The 26,915-nt window shown below is 37.0% G+C and overlaps 1 protein-coding gene across 10 annotated transcripts in view; it reads left to right on the top strand.

Annotated features, from left to right (window-relative positions):
• ADGRG6 (adhesion G protein-coupled receptor G6) overlaps positions 1–26,915 on the top strand; it is a 120,955-nt gene that overhangs the window by 33,437 nt on the left and 60,603 nt on the right. For all 10 annotated transcript variants that reach the window (XM_038176570.2, XM_072035961.1, XM_038176569.2 and 7 more), the window contains one exon: positions 21,600–21,941. In XM_038176570.2, coding sequence (XP_038032498.2) covers positions 21,600–21,941 — 342 coding nt within the window. The remainder of the gene's footprint in view (positions 1–21,599; positions 21,942–26,915) is intronic.

Raw genomic sequence — 26,915 nt, 5'->3', positions numbered from 1 at the left:
CAGACTGTGATGGGGAGAAAAGAGCACAACCATCATTGCAAAAAGAATACATGGATTTCTGCGTTCTTCTGAAATGCAGAAGAGACAGGAATGAACAGAAATGCAGAAGGAATCAAAATAGTCTGCAATTCACCACATTGTTATACACAGTCTCACGCAAATGTGGAGAAAAGTCTGTTACTTCTGTACAGTGCAGATCTGGTGATCATGGGACTAACATTCCTACCTCTCTCCAAACGGATGTAGCATTTCTGAATAACCTCATGTGCACATGGATATGGTCAGATAAATAGGAAAAGTTATTTCTTATTGATGGACAGTTCAGGGATTGGCTAGTTCAAGAGGTTTTTATACTTTATATTTGAATGAGCACGTAGAAGTCAGTTCTAAGTGACAGATAACACTGTTATGCTAGTTTTGTTTTTGTAGTAAACCCAAATGCCAAGAAACTTCTGATACTATTACTTCCTGGAAAGTGATTGTTTTCTCAGAACAGGAAGGCTTGTAACTTTTAGATGAAATAGCAAGGATTGCATTTGCATGGAATAACAAAACTGTTTTAAAGACTATTTCGGTATTAAACAATATAGTGTGAATAAGAATACACAAATTGTTTAATATATTTAAGCTATTAGGCTTTTAAATTCTTTTGAGTTATCAGCATTACAAGTAGAGCAGTAGCTTTTCATGCATGCCAGATTGCAAAATAACAGATATATATAAAGATAGTGGGCGTGATTCACAGCTAGAATTCTTCTTCATAGAGTTCTTTTCAAATTAATGACATTACGGGTGTGCAAAGGTAGCCTCCTGGGCAAGAAGTTAGTAGAAGTACACATCTTTATACTTCACAAATATCATTTCTATGATTCTTTTGTCTCATTTCTATTCTAAAATTATTATATTTTATTAATTTAAGTGCCAATAAGGAGGAAGATCATGTACTTCTGATTGTTGTAATACATTTCTAATATACCTGTTTCCAATAGTTTTTTGTTTCTCGACAATGTTTATCATCACCTTGACTTCTCAAGGTTAAAAAAATTCTACACTGGAACAACTATTTTCTTATTGTCATTGTCATTTGCTATGAAATAATACATATTCTATATTGCATCTGTGCTGAGAGCCATAGAGTAGAACCAGAACGATGTGATTTCCTGTAACAGTTCCTGCTCTGGATTTTGAAACTGAGCTTTTCATTGATCTTGACAATACAGTCCTGGGAGAAGGACCAACTTCAGGCAGAGAAGACAAGTTGCTTTGAGCAGAGATCTGCTTTAGGCAACTGGGCAGCCATAGCCCTGCTACATATGGTCCAAGCTGACCTCACAGCCATTAAGAAAGGGATGTGAATGTGTGGCTCTTGCTGGAGGAGGAGGTGGGACCTCCTTTTAAATATATTAATATGTATATTTAAATATATTGAAATATGAATCAATCAACATTTATCACATAATCTTCACAAACTTCACTCACAACCAAAAAAATTCCCCACACCAAAATCAACATAATAACATCATCACACTAACAAAGGTGGACAATTTACACACAGTCCACCCCTCATCCCTTCACCACATTATAAAAACACCAATTTGTCATAATTATTACACTCTCTAACAATGTCAAGCAGCAGCGGTTTTATCAATATGAGTGAGCTGTTTTAATGTTGGGTCTCTCCAGGCACCTTTCCACCACACCTGCATCGCTTAACCCTTTTTCTTTGATGGAGCAAAGAAAACAATCCCTTCGCAGACACACAAAATAAAATTATTTTTATTCTACCTAGAAGATTTGAACATAAGCATGATATGATTTGTTTTTTGTTTTCCTGGTTTTTGTTTGTTTTTGTTTGTTTGTTTTGTTTGTTTGTATTTTGTTGTCTTTTTTTTTTTTTTTTTTTGATTTGTCCCATTTGGATAGTTAGTATGATCAATTGTTTTAAGATACATATTCACATTTTGTCTGTGTTATCATTTTGTGTTTGTTTTGTCCATAGACTCAGCCCTAGAGATAAAACTCGTGAACAACCAAGAAGTTTGGAGAAAAAAAAATAAATGCAACTGTCTTTCTAGTCATAAATAAATGTTTACACTTCTGCCAAAAGCTTGCAATTCGTATCTAGTGATGAACCCTTTGGTTGTCAGATTACTTACAAGTATTCCTCTGTTATTTCCATAAATAAAATCTGCTTAAAATTGCTGATAGAAATTGATTTTCTTTAAGTTCAGGCTGGAACAGATTTACCAGATGAGCTAAAAGAATATTTAGCATGGCACTATTACTGCCGTGCAGCGCAGCATGATCAAAGGACCATTTAGACCAAGACTACATCAACCTTTTGCTTATATGATGTAGCATGGATATGAGTGGGTACATGAATAGGTCTGTTCAGCATTGTAGGCTTCCTTTATCTGGAAGAAAAGCATTTGACCCATCAGCCAGTGTTTTGCCATTTTCATAACCAATCCAGACCCTACTGAAGAAAATATGTAAGCATTTAGCATGTAAGCCATTATAAGGATTTTCCTTCTTGTAGTTGTTCAGCCTGAACATGATGACTCAATTATCACATGCTATAAAATGCTATAATTGCTGTTAGTACTGTATATTGTCAAAACCTGTTTTGGCTGTTCTGGCTAAGTAGTCTTGAAACTGAATACAGGAAGGGATGAGAACTGCCTGGACGGAGAAACCTCTGCAGCAATGAAAGTCACAGCTGTCTAGAGCACCTGAATGCTGTTCAGGCTACAGGTTTCTCTACAGAGTTTACTGCACAATAACACCTAAAAAAAAAAAAAAAGAAAAGAAAGAGAGAGAGAGAGAAAAAAAAAAAAAATCACCATTCCTGGAAAGCTGATTGGATGGGAAATGGAGCTTTTATTAAAACAGACTTTTTTTTTATGTATTTTTGTTGTTGTTGAAACTGAAATGTATATTAATTATGAAGAAATGCAACAGGATAAAAAATCTAGCTTTAATCACAAAATCACAGAATAACAGAATACTTGAGGCTGGAAGGCATCTCTGTAGATCATCTTGTCCAACCCGCTGTTCAAGCAGAGACACCTAGAGCAGGTTGGAGCAGGTTGCCCAGGACCATGTCCAGACAGCTTTTGAAGATCTCCAAGGAAGGAGAGTCCTCAATGTTTTGATAATGGAGAAAAATACTGCCTTGAAAATTCAAAGCAAAATTTTCAGTCTTCACTTTGAATTGACTTCAATATTTGGAAAAAAAAAAAAAAAAAAAAAAAAAAAAAAGCCTTAATGTTTTAAAGTCATGTGTTGATTCACTTGAGGTGACTTTGAGGTGACTTTTTCCTGTCTAGTTTTTCTTATGCTACTTACCAGGAGATCTGATTAGCAGTTGTCACTTTTTTATCTTTCAGTTATTTTCTTTGCTACACCACATTAACATGGCTGGATCAGTTGAGCAGATAATAGGTTCACGTTAGGTTTAATACCTACAGATATTAAAAGGTTTCTGCACTTTTCTGTGCATACTGAGTGCGAGCTATCCTGTGTTATCCTGAATTATACCAAAGACTTCCCTGTTGGTTTGCCCACTCTATTTAACTTTCACTGAAAAATTTGCAATGATTGGTGCTAATGACAGCCATACAGTTGCTAAAATAGCTTAAATAGAATTAATTTTATCAGAGCTAGTAGATCTGGAGTAGCCCATCTCTTTTAAGAAAGTAGGTAAAATAATTCTTGGGCAAGAGCAGATGTTGGCATTAGGGTCAACTGGAGTAATTAGAATAAGTAGGAATAGCTTCCATAACTAAGGAGCTTATTATATTAACTGTGTCTTAGCTGAGGTACAGTCATTGATAGGAAAATCCAGAAGAAAGAAAAAATAAAGTTGCTAAGTTTTTTTGACTGAACTCTTGACCAAAGACCTAATCGTAACAAAATATGTCTGTCAAAAATAAAATTCAGATGATCTGCCTTAAAATTCTGCCGTTCCTGCCATAGGAGTCTACCATAGTCCAAAGCTTACTCACTGACTACTGTTGAAGAAATAATGCTGTCACAGGACTGTAGCAAGGTGGATTTAGGTAGACACAGCAGAATACAGAATACAATGGCTTCTTGGTTGTGCACATAAGTAGTTTAAAAGGAATTGTTTAATTTTTCTTATCCATGACAATTGGACACTGTGGTCAGGGTGAAATGCAAGACTTCCTTTATTTCCTGTTTACATAGACTCTATCCTCTTTGTTCTGTGTTTCTTAATGATGGTTTTGGACTCTTTCTCCTTGTTCCTCAGTGCTCTAGCAGCCTGTCCAGCTTAGTTCTCCCACAGACATGATGTTGGACTAAGTTGTGCAGAGCTGTTATGTAATTGTTCACGACTCATTCGTCTCTTGCTTGTGTAAGTGAAATAGACCCACTAAAAAAGAATCTCACCATGGCGTGGCAAGGTATATTTACCAGCTTGCTAAGTACCCTAAGCTATGGTTTAGCAGATCTTCATGACAGGGTCCTGTCTATATACTGCAGCATTAATATGCTTTTTCCTAATTTCCGTCAGTAAGGGCCTGTGAATGTTCTGTAAATCCTTGCTTTCAGGATGCTGAATGTCATAGTGAGGAGATATTGTTAGGAGAAAGGGAGACTCAAATCTAGGCCTCAATGTTTTTTGACAAGCTTTGTCTGCGTTCTTCAGTTTCACCCTTGTGTGAGTACAATGCTATGTTCATTTAGCAAACAAATTGGTGTCATGGTGTACTTTAGCACATCTTCTGTGTAGCTTTCCTATCATGACTTTTGTTACAGCTAGGACTCACAAAAGAGTAGTTCTGTGGTTTTAGGCCATTTTTTTGCCTTTCCTGATCCAACCTCTTTTAAGCTAATATATTGCCTAGATTGGGCCTTCCATTTATGCTTTTCTTTCCCTTTGGAAATGTTCTGGGCTCTATTTCCTTATACTATTTTTTATTACTTTCTGTGTTCAGATAGAGGGACGTAAGGTAACATTCTCAGAATTATTTGTCAGATTCCTTATACCTTTTGTTTGCGCAGATTTTTTTCTTCATTCTATATGCTTCAAACAGTGACTCAAAACTAACACCAAAGATTAATGAAGTAATATCAAGAACTTCCTGCACTCATTTGCCTAATATTTCCTGTTCAGATATATACATACATAGGTAGTATGCTCTCCATATCAAAAATTGTTATAGTTTTATTTCTTTGTGTTAGGATTCTAAAGTAGGTAATTCATTTCTACTTCAGAAACTGTATATGGCCATGTCAAGTCACCCAGTGAGGTTCCTTTACAGTCAGCTACACTTTTTCATGATTGAGTCTGTAGGGTTTAATCTAAATCCCACTGCGAACAGTGAGAACATTGCTTCAAGTTAAGAGTTTTGGATGAAGCTTAAAACTAAATGGTCTGGCCAAGGACCATGAAAGAAGAAAAGCTTCTAGTCAACATAGAATCTCAAACTCAAATAAAGAGAATAAGATATATTTTACATAATACGTTATATTTATAGTATAATATCTAAACTGTATACATATATATGTTTAAACATTTTCTTTTTTAAAAGTTGAAATTTATTACTCTAAATTCCTGTTTTTAAAAGTTTATCAGGACTTCTGATAAAATATCTAGAGCATCTGGGTAGGCAACAATGAATAGGGTTCACCCTAGCTTTGTGCTTGACAGGATGATAGGACACGGGTGTGGGAGACAGACACTATTCACACCAGCCTCCTCAGACTGCTTTTGAACACTTTACTGATATGGTTCATTAGTCCCTGAAGTAAATTTTCAATGCAGGGAAATGATCATTGAGATAAGTCATAAAAGAGCTGAGATAAAAGTCATTAATGGGTTCATTTGCGAACCCAGGTTTATGGTTTTCAGCTTAACAGTTTAGACTATACAGCATAGATGAAGAAATTAGAAAGAGAAAAGAGAGCCACAAGAATGAGGGTGGTGAGGCACTGAAACAGATTGCCCAGAGAAGGTGTGGATAGTTGTGGATACCCCATCCCTGGAGTTGTTCAAGACCAGGTTAGACAAGGCCCTGTGTAACCTGATCTAATGGGTGGCATCCCTGACCATGGCAGGAGGATTGGAACTAGATGGTCTTTAAGATCCCTTCCAACCCAAGCCATTCAGTGATTCTATGCTGCGATTCTATGCTGCTTAGTAGCATGCTATTTACTGTATGAAGCAAGTTTAAATACCTTGCTACTCTACTTAGCACATAGTGAAATGTCATGAAGGTAATGCAATATTATGTAATGTAAAGTAAACACAGTAGTCTGTGCCATAGTAGTTGACAGACATTTTATATTCCACAGTTTTTTATTAATTGCTACCCATGGCAAATTACTTTGATGTTATTCTATGCAAGAACACTGAGATAGTCCTGTTGTCTTCTTCCTCCAAACTCTGCAGTTAACTCTGCATAATAACAGCCCTGTATTTATAAGTGAAAGCATACTGCTGTTTAACTATTTACTTCTAACTTTTGTTATTGACTGTTACTGCAAAGTAAATCTATGTTCAAGAGGCACAATACTCCTCCCTCTTTTTGAGAAGCATGCCTATACTCTCCACGCTGGTATATTTGCATCTTTGAACTTGCACCATTGCTTGTTGAAATGCTAACTCAACGGTTACTGTATCACCAACTTTAAGATTTTGAGTATTTGCAGGAACAGAGTAATTGTGATTAAAAACTATAATCAAAGGTAAGTAATGTGAAAGCAGTGGGAACTGTAAGCACTCATGGCACTTCAGAGTCAGGTGTTCAGTATTAGAACTTGATTAAGGTTTCTTCTGTGTTTGCTCTCTTTTAAGCCTGTTTTAGTTTAGATGTCACTATGACTCCAACACTGGAAGACACAGGACATACTCTCTTGAAGCCTTCAGTCTCTGAGGTTTTGAAAGATTAAATGATAGTAAAACTGTGATCAAACTATGGTTTCATTCTCAGAGGGGTCCAGATATTCTACGTAGAGATTAAGTGCTGATAGCAGATCTTAAACGTATACTTTTATATTATTACTAGTTTGGATTTCAAATGCAAAGGCAGAGAAAACCTGTAAATGGACTCCAACTCTAACCAATAAGATACATTTTTAACTGTGGCCTTGAAATAAGCTTTCCTTGGGAATGGTGAAACTGTAATAACAAACTGTGCTTGTAACTGTTGAGGAGAGCACTGCTGTCACTGGCATCTTCTGAGGGTGAAGAAACAAAAGTGAGGATGTTAAGTTTTGACATGATGACACTTGTTGGCTTTCTTGAACTTCAGAGCTTTGTTGAATATGAAACCACTTCTGAGTTTAATATTTCTGAAAAAATAAAATAAAATAAAATAATCTCAGGCAAAAGGAATATGGAAGCAAACTAGGGCTTGGCTGTCATTATTTGAATAATTACGACAATTAGTGCAGTACAATGCGTTAGAGGTCAAGTAAAGGTACAGTACTTGGTTGTAAATGTTAGCATATAGTCATTATTGAGAGAGAACAGTTTGTCCGTTTAGTTTTATAGGAGGATGATGCCATAAAGTTCTGTCTCATACTCTCTTCCTGTCTCATTTCAAGGAACACTGTGCACCTGTCATTATACTTCCTAATCTTTTAAAACCTTCTTAAATTGTGTCTCCAGAGCTAACAAAATACCTTTTTCCTGTCTGCTTTACATGTAAATAACAGATTCATGAAAGAGGTTTCCTCTGGTTGATTGGCTTGGTTTGGTTTCAGAAATTACAGAGCCAGTCAATTGTAAAACTCCACAGTTTCCATTAAGTGGCAAGTGTTTCAGATGTTGTTTCCAAATAATGCTGATGACTGCAGAACCAGTGCAGAAAATAAAGTAAGTTCCTTCTAAGAAGCAAGTTCTGTTTATGACTAAGAAAGTCTTGTTTGTATAATATTTTCAAGCTGAAAAACTTGCTGATTTTGTTTCGGGGAAGCAAGAAGTTGTAAGTCTATTTTCAGAATTTCTCTTTCAATGGAGAGTTGAATTCTCTTGGTATTTGACTGTTGAAGCTGTCCAGTATTGCATAATTAAATGTGATAGATATTTTGAACACAGAGACCTGTTTAGTTTTGTAGCAGAAGTGTTAAAAATATCACATCAATAACTGGAGACCTGCTCATTAAGACATAGACAAATAATAATAATAATAACAATAATAAAGACATAAAGCATTTTAACATAAAGCAATTTAACAGAGATGTTTTCAAGTGAAACTTAGTCAAGCCTATCATAGATTCTTTGCTAAAGATAATATTTTCTGGTTTTTATGTGGTGAGCAGTCATAGTTGGTGAGAAAGACACAATCAGACAAGTTATTTATTTCTGATTTGGAAATTTAAAATTTGTTTTCTTGCTTTCAGTAAACAAGCAAGACACAAAAAGAGAAGTGGGACACACACTGTACATCCTCAAGGAGTTAAATGCATATAATTTGATCAGAATCAAGTTCCTAACTTTAAAATCCATTCATCCATGGAATATTCTTCTCTGGGGAAAGGGTAGAAAAAGCTGATAGAGTTGGAAAAAGCACTGGAATGTGTAGGGAGACTTCTTGATTGATTGCAGTGGGAGTTCAGTGGTTAGAGCTGCTGGAGAACTGGGTAGAGGTTAGAAAAATAAATCACATAGAGCAGACTGGCAAAAATAAAAGGTTCAGATACAGCCATACAAAAATCAGTCATTGTAACTTTAATGGAATAAGTAAGGAAACACTAGATGGTTTAATATAAAACTTTGCTGTCTGCATTCGTAATCTTTTCCTTTCTGCTCTTATGAAAAGAAGAAGTACACTGACAAAACAGGGGTGGAAATAAGTAATACAACAGTGAAAGAATTAGTGTTTTGAGGGAGATAAACCATTCCCTTCCATCTTTACCTCTGACAGAAACACTATCTGCTCTGGGCATAACTGATTAAATGCTGAATATATTAACATCTTTGGAAAGTGAAAACATGACTGATTTTTGTGTGGTAGTGAAGAAGAGAATATTTCCTTGTGTATGTGTAACAGAAAAAACTCTTTTATTATTCTGTGGTGTTTCATAAATCAAAACATCACTAATATTTTGACTTAGATTGCTCCTTCTTGCAGATTAGATGAGGCAGATAAAGTACTGACGGCATCTGGTTTTTATAGCTTCCTGAAAGAACCCAGAAAATGCTAATGTACTGTGGCTCAAATCATATTGAAATAGATACTTTGAAGACTATTAGAAATGACAGATCATAAAACCCTAAAAAAAGAATCAAAGACACTCTTGGAAATGTCTTTTGAATCAGTATTTTCCAGTATGTCTAGAATGCTGTAATAGTGAATTCCAGTGCAAAGTAATTGTGCATAATGTCTGTAACTTATTAAACACCAGCTAATGAAATCTAAGTAGTTTCAACCTCTACTGTAGGAGATCCAAGTCTTCTTCTAGTAGCAGATTTTCTAGGATAGATTTAAAGAAAGTCTTAAAAAAGTATAGACCAAATATTGGACCCACAATCATATAAAACTTAAGGAATAGCCTTAACTACATACTCTGAGAAGAGTATACATGCTCTATACTCTCAGAGTACTGAGAGTAGCAGCCAGAAAAGGCTTTCCAACTTTGCAGTCTTGGGAAGAAAACTCTGCAACTGAACTGTAGTCTTACAAGCAATAAAAGACACTGAATGTATCTGAGGTCAAATAGAATATGGATATTATTCAACACATTGGATATGTGTTGGATTTGTTTTATAATGCAATGAAGAGGCAGGATTGTCTACTTGCACTGAACAAAATATTCCGTTATCCAGAATTTTTATTATAACAATATCCTTAGTCTGTGTCCAATATATATATATAGAAGTTTATTTCTTGTATGCATGTGTATGACTGAGTTTTACCAAGAACATGACCTGTGTCCAGGTATAGCTTTATTGTACCCCGTGTCAGTGCAATTTGGTGGGATCTCAAATTCTTACAAACCACCCTTTATTAAAAGATTGTCAGCTGTTTTTCCACTCATTTTTCAACATTTTGCCTGGCAAACATGACACTTAAATGATACCCAAGAATGTATTTAGTCACACATCTCCTTAGCATGTACGGGCTGGTATAGTTGTGTTGAACCTACCTGAGCTCATGTATTTACTTCAGTTGTGGTTATGACCCTTTTAGTAACAATGCAAGAACTGAAGACCTAAGAGCCAGTAGCCAGACCTTCTTGTTGGGTTAGACAAAAAAACAACATTCCTGATGACCATTCCTGTGAATTTCAGCCTGATTTGTAATGCCGTGTGATATGTGGTTTGAAACCATCATGTTACACGCAGCAATGTCAAAAAAAAATAAAAATAAAAATAAAAAATCACCTTTCCCACCCAATCCCTTCCCTAAACCAATTTTTTCTTTATTTATGTGTATGTTAGCCTGTATATTTATTTTACTAGCCCATATATTATAAATTATATGGTTTATATATATAATACATTTAATATATATTAATTTATAATATATATATTATATCTATATATATATATAGCTCATATACATCAAAGTTAATACTTTTCAAACCACTACATCGAAAACAAACTGTCAAATATTTTTAATGCTACTCTTTGTCCAAAACTTCTGTTACTTTGTGGAAAAAAGTCCAACTCAGGCCAAGACTAGCGAGTCAATTCTGTTATTTTTATAAGATTATCACAGGAATGCCAATGAAAATATTCTTAAGTTACAATGGGTGTAACACAGGATTTTCACATTACCCCCTCCCTCTGGGGGAAATCCATAACTTTGTCTACAATGTGAACTCCACTCATATGGGTCAGGGCAGATTTACCCAGTCAGTGTGTTTGTTTCCACTTCCATTTTCATTGGCACAAAACCAAACAACTAAGGGGAAACAGGCAGTGCAGGGCCCCCACCCTGGCTCTGAATATATTTTCTTCTATTGTAGCTGGTTCCCTCAATTTCCCAGATCAATCAAAATCTGCTGGAGTTACTGCTGTGATAAAGTCAGTTGCTGTCAGGAGGTAGGATATCATGTGCTAGAGTGATCAAAAGGGGTCAGAGCTTTCAGTGGCAATGATAACACAAGATAAATAAATACCTATGGAATTCCAGAGCAAACTGAGGCATAATGGCAATATGGAAACACAATGAATTTCTAATGGTCTCTGTACTGTGCTAACATCCCACTCTGAGAGAATGAAGAACACCAGCTCTGACCTCCCCAGGGCTATGATAACATTTTGGAGATCTGTCATGTAACAAATGCTGATAATGTCAATACCTGGATGACTCCACTTAAGAGCCATTTGTGATGCTAGTCTGGGGAAACCAAGAGATCAGTTCCCTACAGTGATTCAACAGCCTGTGAAAGAACTGGTTTTCTAGACCCTAAATCAGAGTCATGTTCAACTCCACCTCTGTCCTGTTGAAAATCACACTACTATTCACTACTATTTATCTATTTATTTATGAAAACAAATAATAAAAACTCTCTAAATGTAGGGTCATGTTACACAGTTTTTTCATGAAGAAGAGTAGATCAACTTGTGCTGTCTTAGTTTAGTGAAAAGTATGCTGCTGATTTTAGTCGTAGCTGGTTTCTGCCTGTGTTTTGTGGTTAATGCTTCATGAGTGAATAATTTACTATTCTCACTTCTGCTTTCCTAAACGTAACCTCAGATTTCAAAATTAAGCTTTGCTCTTTCTGATTTTTTTTGGTACATTACTATAGTTACTAACCTTGAGTGTATCCTGAAAGATAATTTTGATTATTGTGTTGGAAATTGTAAACTTGTTCTTTTTTGACTTATGTGCTGTGTTGAAACCACCAAAGCTAGCAAGAACTGCTGGATTGGCTCCTACATAAGACATTAACAAGGCCAAGTGCCGGGTCCTGCACCTGGGGCGCAATAACCCCAAGCAGAACTACAGGCTGGGAGAGGAATGGTTGGAGAGCTGCCAGGCAGAGAAGGACCTGGGAGTGATGGTGGACAGTCGGCTGAATATGAGCCAGCAGTGTGCTCAGGTGGCCAAGAAGGCCAACGGCATCCTGGCTTGTATCAGAAACAGTGTGACCAGCAGGGCTAGGGAGGTGATCGTCCCCCTGTACTCGGCTCTGGTGAGGCCGCACCTCGAGTACTGTGTTCAGTTTTGGGCCCCTCGCTACAAGAAGGACATCGAGGTGCTTGAGCGGGTCCAAAGAAGGGCGACGAAGCTGGTGAGGGGCCTGGAGAGCAAGTCCTATGAGGAGCGGCTGAAGGAGCTGGGCTTGTTCAGCCTAGAGAAGAGGAGGCTCAGGGGTGACCTTATTGCTCTGTATAAGTACATTAAAGGAGGCTGTAGCGAGGTGGGGGTTGGCCTGTTCTCCCATGTGCCTGGTGACAGGACGAGGGGGAATGGGCTAAAGTTACGCCAGGGGAGTTTTAGGTTGGATATTAGGAAGAATTTCTTTACTGAAAGGGTTGTTAGGCACTGGAACGGGCTGCCCAGGGAGGTGGTGGAGTCACCATCCCTGGAAGTCTTCAAAAGACGTTTAGATGTAGAGCTTAGGGATATGGTTTAGTGGGGACTGTTAGTGTTAGCTTAGAGGTTGGACTCGATGATCTTGAGGTCTCTTCCAACCTAGAAATTCTGTGATTCTGTGATTCTGTGATAAAAGATAGGGCCTAGTGCTCTGCCTCTTATAGTTACTTTCCCACACACACATTGGCCACTTCTATTCTAGAAAATCATCAGTGCCCACAACTGTTCTCTGCCACTCAAGCCAACCCATTCAGTGTCCCAGATTCATACTATTACAAAAACTGGGGTGTCTGTATTTGGGTTGTAGGTTGGGAACAATACCTGGCCTGCGCTGGCTGGTGAGCCATGCCCAGGAACAGTTTGGACATGAGCTGTCTGTCCTGGCCAAGCAGTGCTGGGAGTTAGGCCAGTACTTCGGTTGTACTGGCACTCACATCCCAGTGCTCCATGGCTCCTCACTATAGCTATCGAGATGAAGATATCGATACTTTCCCTGATCAGCTATTTGAGATTAGTTTCAAGTATAGGCCATGAGGTTTACAATTCCTATAGTTACATTTCTTATTTATATTTAAATTATTCATATTTATCATATGGCTGCAGGGATTCTGATGTATTCTAAATACTTAGAGAAATGTCTGTTAGCTTTCTGAATTTTATATTCTGAGCTTTAATACTTTTCAGGTCAGAGTCCCACAGGCTAACACTATAATGTATGAGAAAATACTGTCTTTTATCAGTTTTCCATTTGGCACATGTAATTTCATGAAGTGCCCTGTTCTTTTCTTACAAAACAAACCAAAACAAACAAAAAAGCTGTTCTGATTTCATGTGGGTAAAAATGTAACTTCTTAATAATCTGGTAAGAAGGAGGGGTAAGAGCAATAGGAAGCAGGAATAATAATAAGTGATTTCATAGACAGCATTTACATGTTCATATATGCCTATAAATTACCCTGTGAGGATATTTTGTTCTAGCATTTTATTATTCTAAGGTGCACCAACCGGTTCAACCATTTAGAGCATGCTGCAAGACATACTGCATCAGCAAAAGAAGATGCAAAGCAAGTTGATATCACTGGTCAGGACATAGTACTCTCTTTGTCTCCTGGCTTCCGTAGCCAAAACCCAATTGTTGAATTATTTTGTGAGAACACAATCTTTTCTTTCATTGAATTATAAAAGGCTCTGCCAGGGTTATGTGCTATTTCCAGTCAGGAATATGGAGGCTTAGAATTCTTGCTGGGTACAAGGAGTACTGTGCAGATGATGCAATGGGAATGGTGCAAAATTAGAGTCTGGGCTGTGGTTTTAATAGTGCTGAAAGTAGCATTTACTACAAATTCACAGAAAAATCACACTTGCAAACTAAGGGTAATATAGAGATGAAAAATTCTTCTTAATTATGTGTCTGTTATATTCACGCTGTGCAAAGTGCATTTCATTATATGTGTGGCAGCTGAAGTAGGATAATGTAAAGTTGTACTTGTAAAGTTCATAAAATTTTTATTTTTTGAATTTTTCTGGATATATCGTTAATGAGTCTATGCAGGTGGCTCCACACAAAAACTGGTAATGTTAATCCTGTTGGGGATTCTAGATATTTTACACCTATTAATATAAGTGCTTCAGAAAAGTTTTAGAGAATGATGTAAATTACACTAGTTTTCATTTTTTATAATTTACACTGCACATTTATACTACATTGCCAGGTGCTTTGGTAACCAGCATTTTAATTGTTCAATGACAGAAGAAATTAAAAATAAATAAATAAAATAAAAATAAATTGATATCTCCATACAGAAACTGTCCAGTGTTAAAGCCTGCTACTGATGCCTTTGTAAAGCTGGAAGTTAATGTAATATTATACTAGTAAAGGGTGATGGGGTGGGGTTGAATGCTATCCAGAGAAATAATGCATTTATTTTTATGTGGGAAAGACAGGGGATAAGGGACTTTGGCTTGATGGCATTCTTAGAAAGTTCTTCATTATAATTAAACTTTGCCTTTCCTGAACTTTAGGAAGAAAATAGTTCTGGGAAAAATAAATAAATAAATAAATAAAAATAACAGACTGGAAGGATCTATTTTGTGGCAGTTTGGAAAAAAAAAAAAAAAAAAGACCTTTTACCCCAAATTAATTCAGTCAGTCAGTCAGTCAGCAAGTTGGGAATGTAGAATATGCCCTGCGGAAGGACAGGAACAAGGAGTATGGATAGCTGTATCGACATTAGGGCAGGTGTAAAAATGGTTCAGGTTGATTATTTAACCACGTGGTTACCAGATTTTCATATGCAACATGTGTCTGAGATTGGATCTCTCTCCCTGAACGGGCATTGGCATACATGTATGCTAGTTCAGTAATTACTCCTTTCCTTAGAAGGAAAAGAAAAGGGTCAGAACAAGAATGAATAGGACAGTCTTCTTCACTGCTTGTGTCCGTGCAATGCCTCCCTTGTTGTTTTCATATGACAGCAGTTACTGAGTCATGATCTCCCCATTCAGATGTCTTTGAGGGGGGTACAAGGCTGAAGGCATAACTATAAAGCCTCAAATACAGGATTCAAAGGCATAATTGTTTAGGAATGGACTTTAAATATTTGCTGAATTTTAAGTCCATGCTTAAATCCAAATGATATGAGTGAGATTTTAAGATTAGCTCAAGATTTTTATGAATTTAAGGCTGTGCACACTGTAGAAATGTTGATGTAGAAATAGTTTAGTATTATTACAAATCAGAGGACGAATACATTCCCACAGAAGCACAATCATATGCTCAATCAGTAGACCTCAGCCCTATGACATGGTATGTGCAGGCACAAACTTTTATACATGTCAGGATAATCTTATTTTCCTTCAGTTTATTGCACAGATAATCCTTCTATACTGTTTTTGTCCATTGAATAAGCCCCCCCCCCAAAAAAAAAAAAAAAAAAAAAAGTGACTAAGATGAATTTGGCTTAATAGTTAGGATTATTATTATATTTGAAGATTCTGACATTAAATGCTGACATTAAATTGGCATGCTGACATTAAATTATCTGTTGCGTTTAGTAATTTTTTATCAGGGCCAGTGTAATGTAGCAAGACAAGGATGTTTTGTGGGAGATCAAACAGTTTCTACACTTTGGAAAGTAAATAAAGAAACAGAAGTAATCCTCTCACATCTTCTCATTTTTACTTCCTCAGAAAGAACTCAAATTGTGGGTTAAGCACAGAGCAGACATCATGGTTTGGCGTATACATGTAGGCTTCAGAAAAGTACAGAAGAGTGCTCGCTGTTTTGCACAAAATTTTGTATAGATCTAATGTTATAGATGACAGTGAGTATGAAGAGAATTATTTCTTTTATATCCAAAGTGAATGACTAGACACCTATCTGCAATAAATGTATCCAAATTTTTCATATAGATACATGTATTTATGTGCATCTACAGATTCCCTTTACATCTGAAATAATTTTTTAAAGGGAAGATGGGTGGACTACTGTTGAAGCTTTTGCTATGTGATTGCTGCTCTGGGTTTAGTGTTTGTGTCTCATATTGAAATAACATGGGTTTGTTTTTTCTGTAGCCATTCCAGCCCACCCACATCTTGGTGGTTTGGCCCTTCCTCTTACTTGTCTGCAGGTGTGTCCACTACTGACCTCATTCGCCCATCTATTTGGAGTCATAAATATGTTTAACCTAATGTTTGGCCATATCTCATCTCTCTAGATCTGCTCTATTATGGCACCCTTGAAATAGGAGGTGGGAAATAATTGCTTATTATAGAGCAAGACTTTTTATTGCCTAATGCTCAACAAAACAATGCTGTCACTGTGAATGATTGTAAGGTTTCACTTCTATTTTGGGCTTTACCACACAAGTGTAAGTGACTGCATCATGGCACCTTCCTGAGCTTTTCTCTTACTTTGTCGAAAGTGACAGTACTTGTAAGTGCTAACTTTTCAAATATATGCAAAGTGCTTAAAGGTTCTCAGATGCCTGCATAAAAGCAAATCATAATTACCTCTGTACTGCTTTTTATACATAAAGTGCTAGGTACCATAGCTAAGATTTTCTGTGGTTTAGGGTTAGTCTAATTCTGTCAGCAGGGGAGATTTTATCATTCACTTGAATAAGACAGAAGTTAACATAAACTGTTTTGTTTTGTTTTCTGAAAATTTTATCCGGTAGTTACATTGATTTATTTCAGGATATTTTCATATGACAGACTTTTTTCTACAGGGAGAAGTAGAGTTAAACTTCATGTCAAAATAGAACCCAGTGTTAAAAATAAATAAATAAATAAATAAATAAATAAAAATAAATTACTTTTACGAGGGAGTCTTTCAATGGATTAAAAAAAAAAAAAAAAAAAGAAAAAGTGTTAATTCAACCCACACAGTCTATCATTGGTATCCTGTGCCACTGCCTACGCTCTATGTAGTCATTTACGCTTCTGTCAGGTGGAAAATGCTGTGCAGAAGGCCAGTTCCATGCTACAGCCAATGGACAGAAAAAGAAAAATCCCATTGCAAGGTGTAACTTAGTTGGAAAATAAACTGCATAACACATGAGTTATAAGAGCAGATATTTTTCCCTATAGACAATATTTTCTTTTGATCCTAACCTTCACAAACTTTTCAGCCTTTAGGGCTGAATTGGGCAGTGTCCCAAACCGTATTGCTTTTCCTTTTTTAAAAAAAAATTATAGGCCAAACAAAATTTGCTGCCTAGCAATTCTCTATGGTTGGATAGGAGTAGAAGGGAGAACAGATCGAGAAGAAATTGGAACTCTTGTCTGAGGGATAAGTGCGGAGTATAACGGGTCAAAAGATGAGGTTTAAGGGGAAAATGATGGCAACAGAGAGAAACAGAGAAATATTAACTGCTAAGGAAAATATGACTATTAACACAGGTTTTGGAATTGCTGAATATGTTGGATATGAAAGAAGAAGTGGAAAAAGAGCAATGTGAATGTATGGGAAACGGTTATATAAAATGTTTCCTTCCCTAATCTGGGGGTCAACGCTGTAGCTGTAGTCTGACTGTGGCTTCAGCTGTCCACAACTGGTTTGTGAAAGTCACTTTCAGATTGTTTATCTCAGAGCACACAGGTGTCCTCATTAGTTCAGGTGGAAGTCTGTGCTGGAGCTCCTAAGAGACAAGGGGTCTCTTGCTGATGGAACAAAATAGATTATTAGTTTTGTTCCATGGGGTATGGATTTTGTGTGTGCTCATCTATGTTAGTCACACTAGTCTCTTCAGTTGGTCACATACTGTTTCCCTTAGCCCTTTAGTATTAGTACAAATGATTCAGCATGGTAAAGGAAATGTATAGTATATCCTTTTCTTTGAAGAAATTAAAAGGCATATATGTGAAATAGGCAGGAAACTCACAGAAGACAGGAAGTGGTCTTATCGTTATGAAAATTGGCCACCATATGAACAGAATTCTCTCCCTGCTTTTACTGATAAGTTCCTATTAAAGATGGCCAAATTGTCATGACCAAAGTTTTCCATTGGTCCCTAACTACTTATTTTTAGATTTTCTACAGTGGGCCAGATTGGCAGTCTGCTCTCCCAGCTGCAGTTTAAAGTCAGTGGTAGTGTGCTTTGGACATATAAATTGCTGTACAAATACTAAGTAGTTAAGGAAAATCAGTACTCTTGTTTCATAGATTGGGAACCCAAAACCCATGGAAACTTTTGCCATTTTTGCACATTATCTCTGTGTCTAACTGTATCCTTATAAAATGGGCATGATAGGATGGAAAAAGCTGATTCTCCAACAGCTTCTGAAATCAATTAACATTTGTGAAAGCTCTAAAACACTCTGGAGGAATTTATTAATTTTCCTTTTTAGTATACTGTTGGAGCATCATACTAAATTCTTAACTATTCATTTATAAAATGAAGCATAAGTCCTGTAGAAAAAAAAAAAAATGTGACAATGAAATGAAAGCTGTATTCCTCCACAGTGTTCTCATGAAGGAAACAAATGGGTTGCCATGTGAAATATTCAATGTAGAAAATGTGGGAATCAAATGCTTGATTTCACTTTATCGGGATGGTGTTTATTTTTTTTTTTTAGCATATTCAGAGAGGAAGAAAAGTTGATATTATACCTAAATTTGTTCCCATTATCAATAAAATATATCATATTGATACAGAAATGCTTGTTGTATGTATTGCAGTAGGTATTCAGTATCCACAGTTAAGAATTGCTCTGGGCCAATGGGATTGCAAAATATCTGTCGGCTTTGGCTGACAGCCTAGGGTTGCCACAGCAATTTTTCTCTTTAATGAGTAAAATAGGTGGTGTTTATAGAAAAATAACTGTCTCATGTGAAGCTGTGCAAAAAGTTCCACTCAAAACCATTCTGTTTATATATAGTTTTGTTGTTTGTTTTCTTTCCCTTTCACTTACTATTGCGGACATTTGCATGAAAACAGGATATTTCTCCTTCAAATTGCAGTCATGGACAGAATAGCCACTATGCCAAAACACAGCCAACCCACTTCAAAGAAGCAAACTATTTTGCTCACCAAATCTGTTTCTCTGATGTATGTAAATAGGAGATGTATGTAAATACTGTAAAGTTTACAGTATTTATTTTCCTAACTAAATTTAGGGCCTTTTTTTTTTGGCCTTTTTTTTTTATTAGTTCTGTAAAACCAACAAAACAATACAGATATAATAATAATAATAACAAGAATATGTTAGCAAATGTGTTAGAAGATGAAAGGAAAAAACAACAAAAAAACAAACAAACAAAAAAAAAACAAACAAAAAAAAAACAGTAAAATAAATAACTTTTATGTTTCAGTATTTATAATGAAAGCAGAAATAAAAGTATTTTTGCTAAATGTACTAACATTTTTTAACACAACTTAAATAATCAGGAGAAAGAAAAATAGAACAGCTGAGTTCTGTTTAGGCTGATGGTGATCAAGAAAATAAGTAAATGCAGGATTCTAGGAATGTCTGTGTTCTTTCTGATGGACAAATTTTACTTTTCCAGTCTCAGGCTGAATGTAATATCCTACCAGTTTGAGGTGCACACTTGACATTGCTTTTATGGACAAGCAGCATATTTCTTCTGGCCAGCATTGTTTTATAATGCCATTAAGATAACCTTTAGGGGTCCAATGCTGAATGAGTGTGCAACATGCATTTGCATAACCTCCTGGTACTGAACCTTTGGATCCAGGTCGCTCTGGGTGCAGCTGATTCACAGGGAAAACTCTCAACTGCCCAGATAGCTCTGTGTCACTTATTTCTCTATCAGGAATTGGTAGGAGGGTGGGTACAGCATTGCTGCCAGCCCCTGTAGCCCTCATCCTAGAAATAATGAAGGCAGAAGTATGAATCACCAAGCCTTCCAGCTGGAGGCCGCCGCAGCCTGATCTGTCCCCTGCCTTGTAGGGGCTCACTTGCCCTGGACTGGGAGCCAGGATTTATATTCACCATACTAATAAGTACATATTCTCTCTCAGGTTAAGAAATGGAAGAGTAAGATTTCAGGGCAAGTGAACATAATCCTTCGGCTGTTCAGATTTGCAGAGAAATTAAATTACACGGGTTCCAGCTTGTACTACACAGATCATGTTTTCCAGTGTCACAAGTACCACATCTTCCCAAAGGTACTTGTAAATCATTAAGACAAAATTATTTTTCCCAATAAACATTCCATAGTTCTTATGTAGCCAGTCTGCATTTGGCTCTGGAAGACCAGCTAATTACTAATCTCCGCCTCTTATGGGCCATGTGAATACATGATTTGCAAATAAAAATATAAGAACTCTGCAAAATGTACCTAAGAATTCTCTTTACATATGTAAGCTGCATTTTTTTTTTTTTTTTTTTTTTTTTTTTTGCCATGTCAGTTCCCAGAGTCAGGTTCTATTTGCTGAGGCTGAACACTATGAATGTGACTAAACAGTATCAGTAACAAAGCAGTGGAAAAAAACATAAAGGGTGCTTTGGAGAAGTGTGTCATATTTATTTCTCTCTTAGGATTGTTCCCTAAATACTTGAACAACAACTTGCTTTGCTGCTTTCGGCATAGACAACTAATAATACATATTCGTATTCTATTTTTTTCAAGCTTATATTACTTGGTGCACGTTTGTCCTAATGAAATATTTGGAATATGATTCAGCATAGATGTGCTGGTTAGTGTCGTTGGTTATCTATTGGTAATATTCTGCTCCCACCTAGCTTGTTCAGTACTGCTTTGGCGAATGGTTGCAGATTTTAACAGTGGGCAATTCACAGTAATACAAACAAACAACACACTAAGTAAATATATGACAGAAGAACAAATTTAAAAAGAGTAAGAAATGCATCGCAGTGGACTAACAGGGTCTGAAATTGTCGTGGATAAGAACAGCAGGTGAGCGAAGGCGCATCAGGAAAAGATAAGAATTTTTTAAAGCTTGGCTGCCACAAACATCAATGGAGCTGACTCAGCATGGGAAGAGTACAGTAATTTGCTGTTGATTCAAAAGCCAGTAGTAGCTCACTGCTACCCTTCTGGGTGATGTGGAGAGCACTTGCCGGAAGTGCTGATGACTAACCTTGGACTCTGTGGAATGCTGCTGCTGTGGCTCCTCAGCCCATCTCTTGTGCTGTTGCATTCCAGGGACATTCCACTGGGAACAAGGGCAGGGCATGGAGCTGCTGGAATAGCAGCAGTCAGCATCAGTCCAGCAGCCAAAAGATATAAATGATACCAGTCATCTTCTTAGAAGTTTCAGTTTAACAATTCAGTTGGCTTTGATAATTCAAAAATGTTGCTTTCACTTCACCATTGCTTGCACCATGGGTCAAAATGCATGGCAGATATATACTTGATGCACAAACAAATATTTAACAGTATAATTTGTATTTGCAAGATTTCTTATGTAAAATATTATTTTGCCACGTTATTCCTCTAGCATTTTGCTTGCTAGAAGCAACGCCTTTTTCTGCCTGTCTTCCTCCCATCTTCGTTTGGTTTTCTGTACAGAAATATATTTAGACAGTGTTGATGATTAATTTGCTGTTAAATTATCACTCTTCCTGACCTTTCTCTGTTTACATTGCCAGCTCATGGATGCTACAACTGTAGGACTGTATTAACTGACCCGTCTGGAGTTTTCACTTCTCCATGCTTCCCCAGTGATTATCCCAACAGCCAAGCATGCAAATGGATCATCCGAGCACCTCATGGATTCATCATACAGCTAACATTTATTGATTTTGACATTGAAGAAGCTCCAGGCTGCATTTATGATTCACTGACATTGGACAATGGAGAGATCCCAATGAACCTCTGTGGAATCACCGCCAAGGGATTATCATATAATTCTACTGGAAATGAAATGATTGTGTCCTTTAAAAGTGACTTTAGTATCCAAAAAAAAGGTTTTAATGCCAGCTATGTACGAAGTAAGTAAACCCAAAGCATTTCATACCTCTAATAGCTAAAATGTCCTGCTAGAAGGAAATTTCTTATAGCTTATTAGAATGACATTTTCTGACAGAGCCAAGTGCTCCATGAGAAGGAAAGGGGTGAATGGAGATGCAGGGTGAAACTATAGAATTTTCTGGTATGTTTTTTAATTAATTTATTTTTCTGTTGATAAATATACATATATTTTTTTCCAGGACATGACATCCTTAAGTGCATTAGAAAACTTTTCACATGCAAAAATTTGAGGCCCAAGTTTTTTTTTTTTTCTGAAGATTTATGTGGGGAGATTTAGAAGTGGGACACATCCTTCATTTCAGTGTAACTGCAGAACATAGTAACGTAAAGGCCAGCATGAGCTTAGCCAACAGCTGCAAGGCCAGACAAAACCTTTGGCCCAGTAAAACACCCTATAGTTTGCACCCTACTAGTGCAAAAGCAGAACTTCCTTACAGTTTTTCTCCAGTCTCCAGCATAAATTCCGAGGGATGAACTGTCACTGCAAAACTGCTGCCTTTCATTCCAGTTCCTCGACCTTTCTTTCTCTTTGTAAATATGTAGCAATGCTTAGATTTTAAAAAGCCTAATAATTGGGGAGGGGGGGGGGGGGGGGGGGGAGGAGAGACACCCATGCTTTTCACCCTAGGAGAAGATAAGAGGACAAATAATATGTGATTGATATTTGTTTTGTTTTTTAAGGCATTACTAGAAGTTGTTCTTGGTAAAGGGCTGCAACATAAATGAAGGCATTAGGATTGCCTTGCCTCTCTTCTATTCAGGACACCAGAACTCCAGAAGGACTCCAGGTCCTCTATTCTGCTCATGGGAGCAGAGTAGAGGAGGGAATCACTTCCCTTAACCTGCTGACCACACTTCTGAATCAAAATGCAGCCCAGGATACAAATGGCTTTGTGGGCTGCAGGCATACAATGCCAGCTCATGCCAAGCTTTACATTCACTGGTATCCCTTACTCCTTCACTGCAGGCCTGCTCTTGATCAATTCATTACCTGGTCTGTCCTGACACTGGGGACTGCTGAAATGTAGCCCATTACACTTAAGTTGTATTGGCTGGTTGTGTAGAAACACAGAGTAAGGAGGTTTTCAGTACTCAGTCACAAATATACCTTTTTCATGGGGGAAAAAGAATAAAAATCAAAATACCTATTACACATACAATATATTAAAATAAGAAACATAACAACCTCCATAATTGTAAGACAAAAATAGTCCTGATTATGCCAGGAAAATTAATTTGCAGTTCTGAATAGAAAAAAGGTAAAGTCATATCAGAGGAAATAAATATTTCTTATGCTGAGATCCTTTCATGCTGACAGAGAGAGTATAGTAATAACTCAAGGAGCACCTGTTCTCTTCTGTAAGTGGAAGCAAATTTTCTGAAAGGTTTCTGTTTGAAAGTAGTGGCTCTTCCTGTACAGCAAGTTGTTAAATCAAGTAGATCATATAAAATGGTATGCAATCGGATTATGTAATATGATTTATTGCATTATTCCTCTTTGCTATTTTAATATTTAAGAATAAGACATAAGATAACTTTCAGCAGGAATTGAAAGATGCAATATTATCCTCAGATGTATTCAATGAAGAGAAAAAGAAAGGGCGACACATATAGTTAGAAAATTGTCTCTATTATACATACATATAGGTAATGTATTTCAAAAATATTACCTCTGTGCCAAATTGAACAGTACCTTACCTTCACAAATAGCACACTTGCAGTTAAAAAGTCTTAGAAGACACACTTTTATTTTGAATAAGAAGGCTACTCAACACTGTGGGTAAAGGTGTCAGTGATCTTCACTAGCAACATATTTCAATCTTACATGTTAGTTCAGGCACTCTGTGTTAAGGCCTGCTCTTAAGCTATCTCATCTAAGGTTCCTGAATTTTTGTGTCTTTAAATCTATAACTCTCAGTTAAATTCTTGGTTTTGACTGTGGATGTTATAGCGGACCGGTGGCTGTGTGCACCCAGGGCAACTTACAACTTATAGGCCACATTCTGCATGGCAACCTTTAACCAGGCAATTGATACAGACAGAGTTTCGTTAAAGGGTGGTAACATAGTCCTTTCCTGTTCTTGCAGAGAATTCCTAAAGGCAGTGCTACACACACTCATTTCAGGTCATTGTGGAACTTCAAAGCTCCATTTTCAAACTGGCACCATTCATACCATCATAAACATGATACCGAGGCTATATCATGAATTTCTCCCAGAGAGAGGGGTATGGTGTTATTGTACTCTACTCATGTTTTCTGTCATTTCTCAGCAATGATCATATGTAAATAATAAAATTAAGTGGTTTGTTCTATTTTGACTTTATGTGCAATGCAAAGGGCCATTCAAAGACATACAGCAGTTTGCTATCTAGAAATTGCACTTATAAAGGTACTAATAGTACACCTTAATACAAAATGTACACAAGGCAAAATATATGTGAGGAAAAACAAATAAGAGCAAATGAATTTGGGTAGGGAACTGGCTGAGAATAGAACAGCGTTTGTGTGACTGCTCAGTTTTGTGTAACAGTGGTTTCAAACCGAGTTTCACAGAGCACATCCTGTTATATATAACAAGCTGGCTGCCCACAGAAACGCTGGCCTCCTGCAGCACAGCAAAAGCAGAAGATAGGCCGTATCCTCAGCTGCAGTAAATGAATATAGCTTTGCTACTCCTAGGGGAATTATGTCAGCTTACAGCGGCTGAAGAGCTGGCATGTTAAATAATTTTCTAGTAATACTTAACTGTGTAAGTAATAACTCCATTGATGAGTTGAACTCACTCAGATACCCAAAGGAGAGGAGGAAGACCTCTGATAACGCAGAAATGCTTGAGACAATGTAACATAAATCAGCACAAAGTTGAGTAGTACTGCTGTAGCCCAGATTAAAGGATGAGTCAGTGCAGCATTCACTGCAACAAAACTTCTCAAAAAGGTATGTAGTGTGTTGACACTGGTGCATTTCTTCCAGCATTAGTGGAGAGACAGCTGAAAGCAGTGAAGCTAGGAACAGCGGAAACCACTACACAAGGCACCAAACCACTCCGAAAAGCCCATCAACTGGCAGGAAAGCAGTTTTCCCCACAAGTGATTGTAAAATAGTCAAGAGACTCCTTGGTTGCTTGTGTGTAAAGGGGTGTAAGAGATGTAAGATAGCTGAAACAAAGACAAGTAAGGAAGGGACCCTAAAAAGAAGCAGAGGCAGACTTCTTGTCATTGCAGCACTCCCATAAAAGCAGATGTGGATTTTAGAACAGTGAGCTGCCTGTTGCTGATCGCTTCTGCCGCATCCCAGCTGCCAAGACTTTTGTACATTTTTCATAAGTAAATAACAATGCGTCCAAAGTAAACGCTGTTCATTATAATCCAGTTATCTTCCTAACAGAAACAGTTTAACATCACCCTGCATGTAGTCTAAACACTTGCATGAACAGACCAAGAATATATGTATATTCTCCCTCAGAGACTAATCAGCTTCTCCAGTACTAACATCTGAAATTCATCAGTACAATGACTGGCTGTGCAACAGCAACTGGGAGAGAGCTCTTAATGTTGATGGCAGGATTGTGTTTTCTCCACATGTATAAGATACTTGTCAGTTTTGTCCTTTCACTCAGGGAGAAGGTGCCAATGGTAAAATCTGTCAGAAGAGTACAGTAATTTTGAGTAGATTTGTTCAGTACCAGAGCAGTGGGGTTCTCCCTGTTTATTTCTCTTCTCACACTGTTTAAATGTGACCAGGTGGTCTGTAGCTCTCCTGACCACTCTAACACAGGCTGGGTGGTGCTCACATGAGTGAGCTTTCTTCTTTTTCAAGTTCTGAATCTTTATACTTCTTCTGGAACACTTTCCATGTTACATAAAGAACTGTACTGTATAATTATCTCATAAAAAAATGCCCTTGTTTTCAATGGAAAGTTGAACACATTTTCTATCTATAAAATTGTTCCAACATACTTCTGTGTTTGGGAAACAAACAAACAAAAAAATCTATGAAGTAAATCCAGTATCTATAAAAGCCCAGAATTTCTCTCTTCCATCCCATTCTCCAGTTGCTGGGTTGGCAGATAACGTATAATGTTTTAGGTTATTTTACTATAGTATGTATAGGTCAAATTGTGTCCTTTCATATATCCAAATATGGTAGCTGGAGCTCAGTCTGCAAGCTGCTGATAAAAAGAAAGTGTAATACCATAGAATATACAGGATCTTTATAGTCCATATGTCTTTCTCTTCCTGAATGGGGCATGACAGTCACCCTTCCCTCACATATCTCACCCTCTCATAACGAAAAGTTTTATTTCACTCTGAAAAGGGAGCAAGTATAATAATTAGCACGTGACATACCATCATTTAAAAATCCCAAAGGAGACCGTGCTTTTAATGTGACAATTATTCTTCAAGCCTAGCAAAACCTGGTTTCAGTTCCAGCATATGCACTGTCAAAGCCTGTCAGAGAGCTGGAAGAAATTTGTTGGCAGTGTGATCTGCCACAGAACTGTGGGGCCAGAAGTAAAGCCAAGAACGGCTGCAACAAGTCTTATTGACTTTGATACTTTTTCATTACTGATTACCTGAAACTTCTCTATGTGGAGAAATTTACTAGAAGAAAATTTCTGCCATAAATGTACCAATAAAATTGAGAATAGTGACACTTTATTTTGAAAAATAATGTTCTCCAAAGTAGACTCAGCAGCATTGTCATTAATACACTCGTGGAGAAAAAGTATATGTAATTAGATACTGTTTTTCACATTTGGTGACTGCCATTTTGCCAGTGCAAATGAGAATACTTAATAAAAATCAGAGACAAAGTAATTCTGCTCATGCCTAAATACTCCTACTGCAGTGCATTTTTTGCAAGAGGACTAGTCATTTCTAGATACTTGTCCCTAATCTTAAACTGCTGACACAAATATTTGCAAAGAGTG

This window comes from Anas platyrhynchos, chromosome 3, assembly GCF_047663525.1.
Source record: "Anas platyrhynchos isolate ZD024472 breed Pekin duck chromosome 3, IASCAAS_PekinDuck_T2T, whole genome shotgun sequence".
Taxonomy (NCBI): Eukaryota; Metazoa; Chordata; class Aves; order Anseriformes; family Anatidae; genus Anas; species Anas platyrhynchos.
Note: the sequence above shows the minus strand (reverse complement) of the source record. Positions and strands in the feature narration are given on the sequence as shown.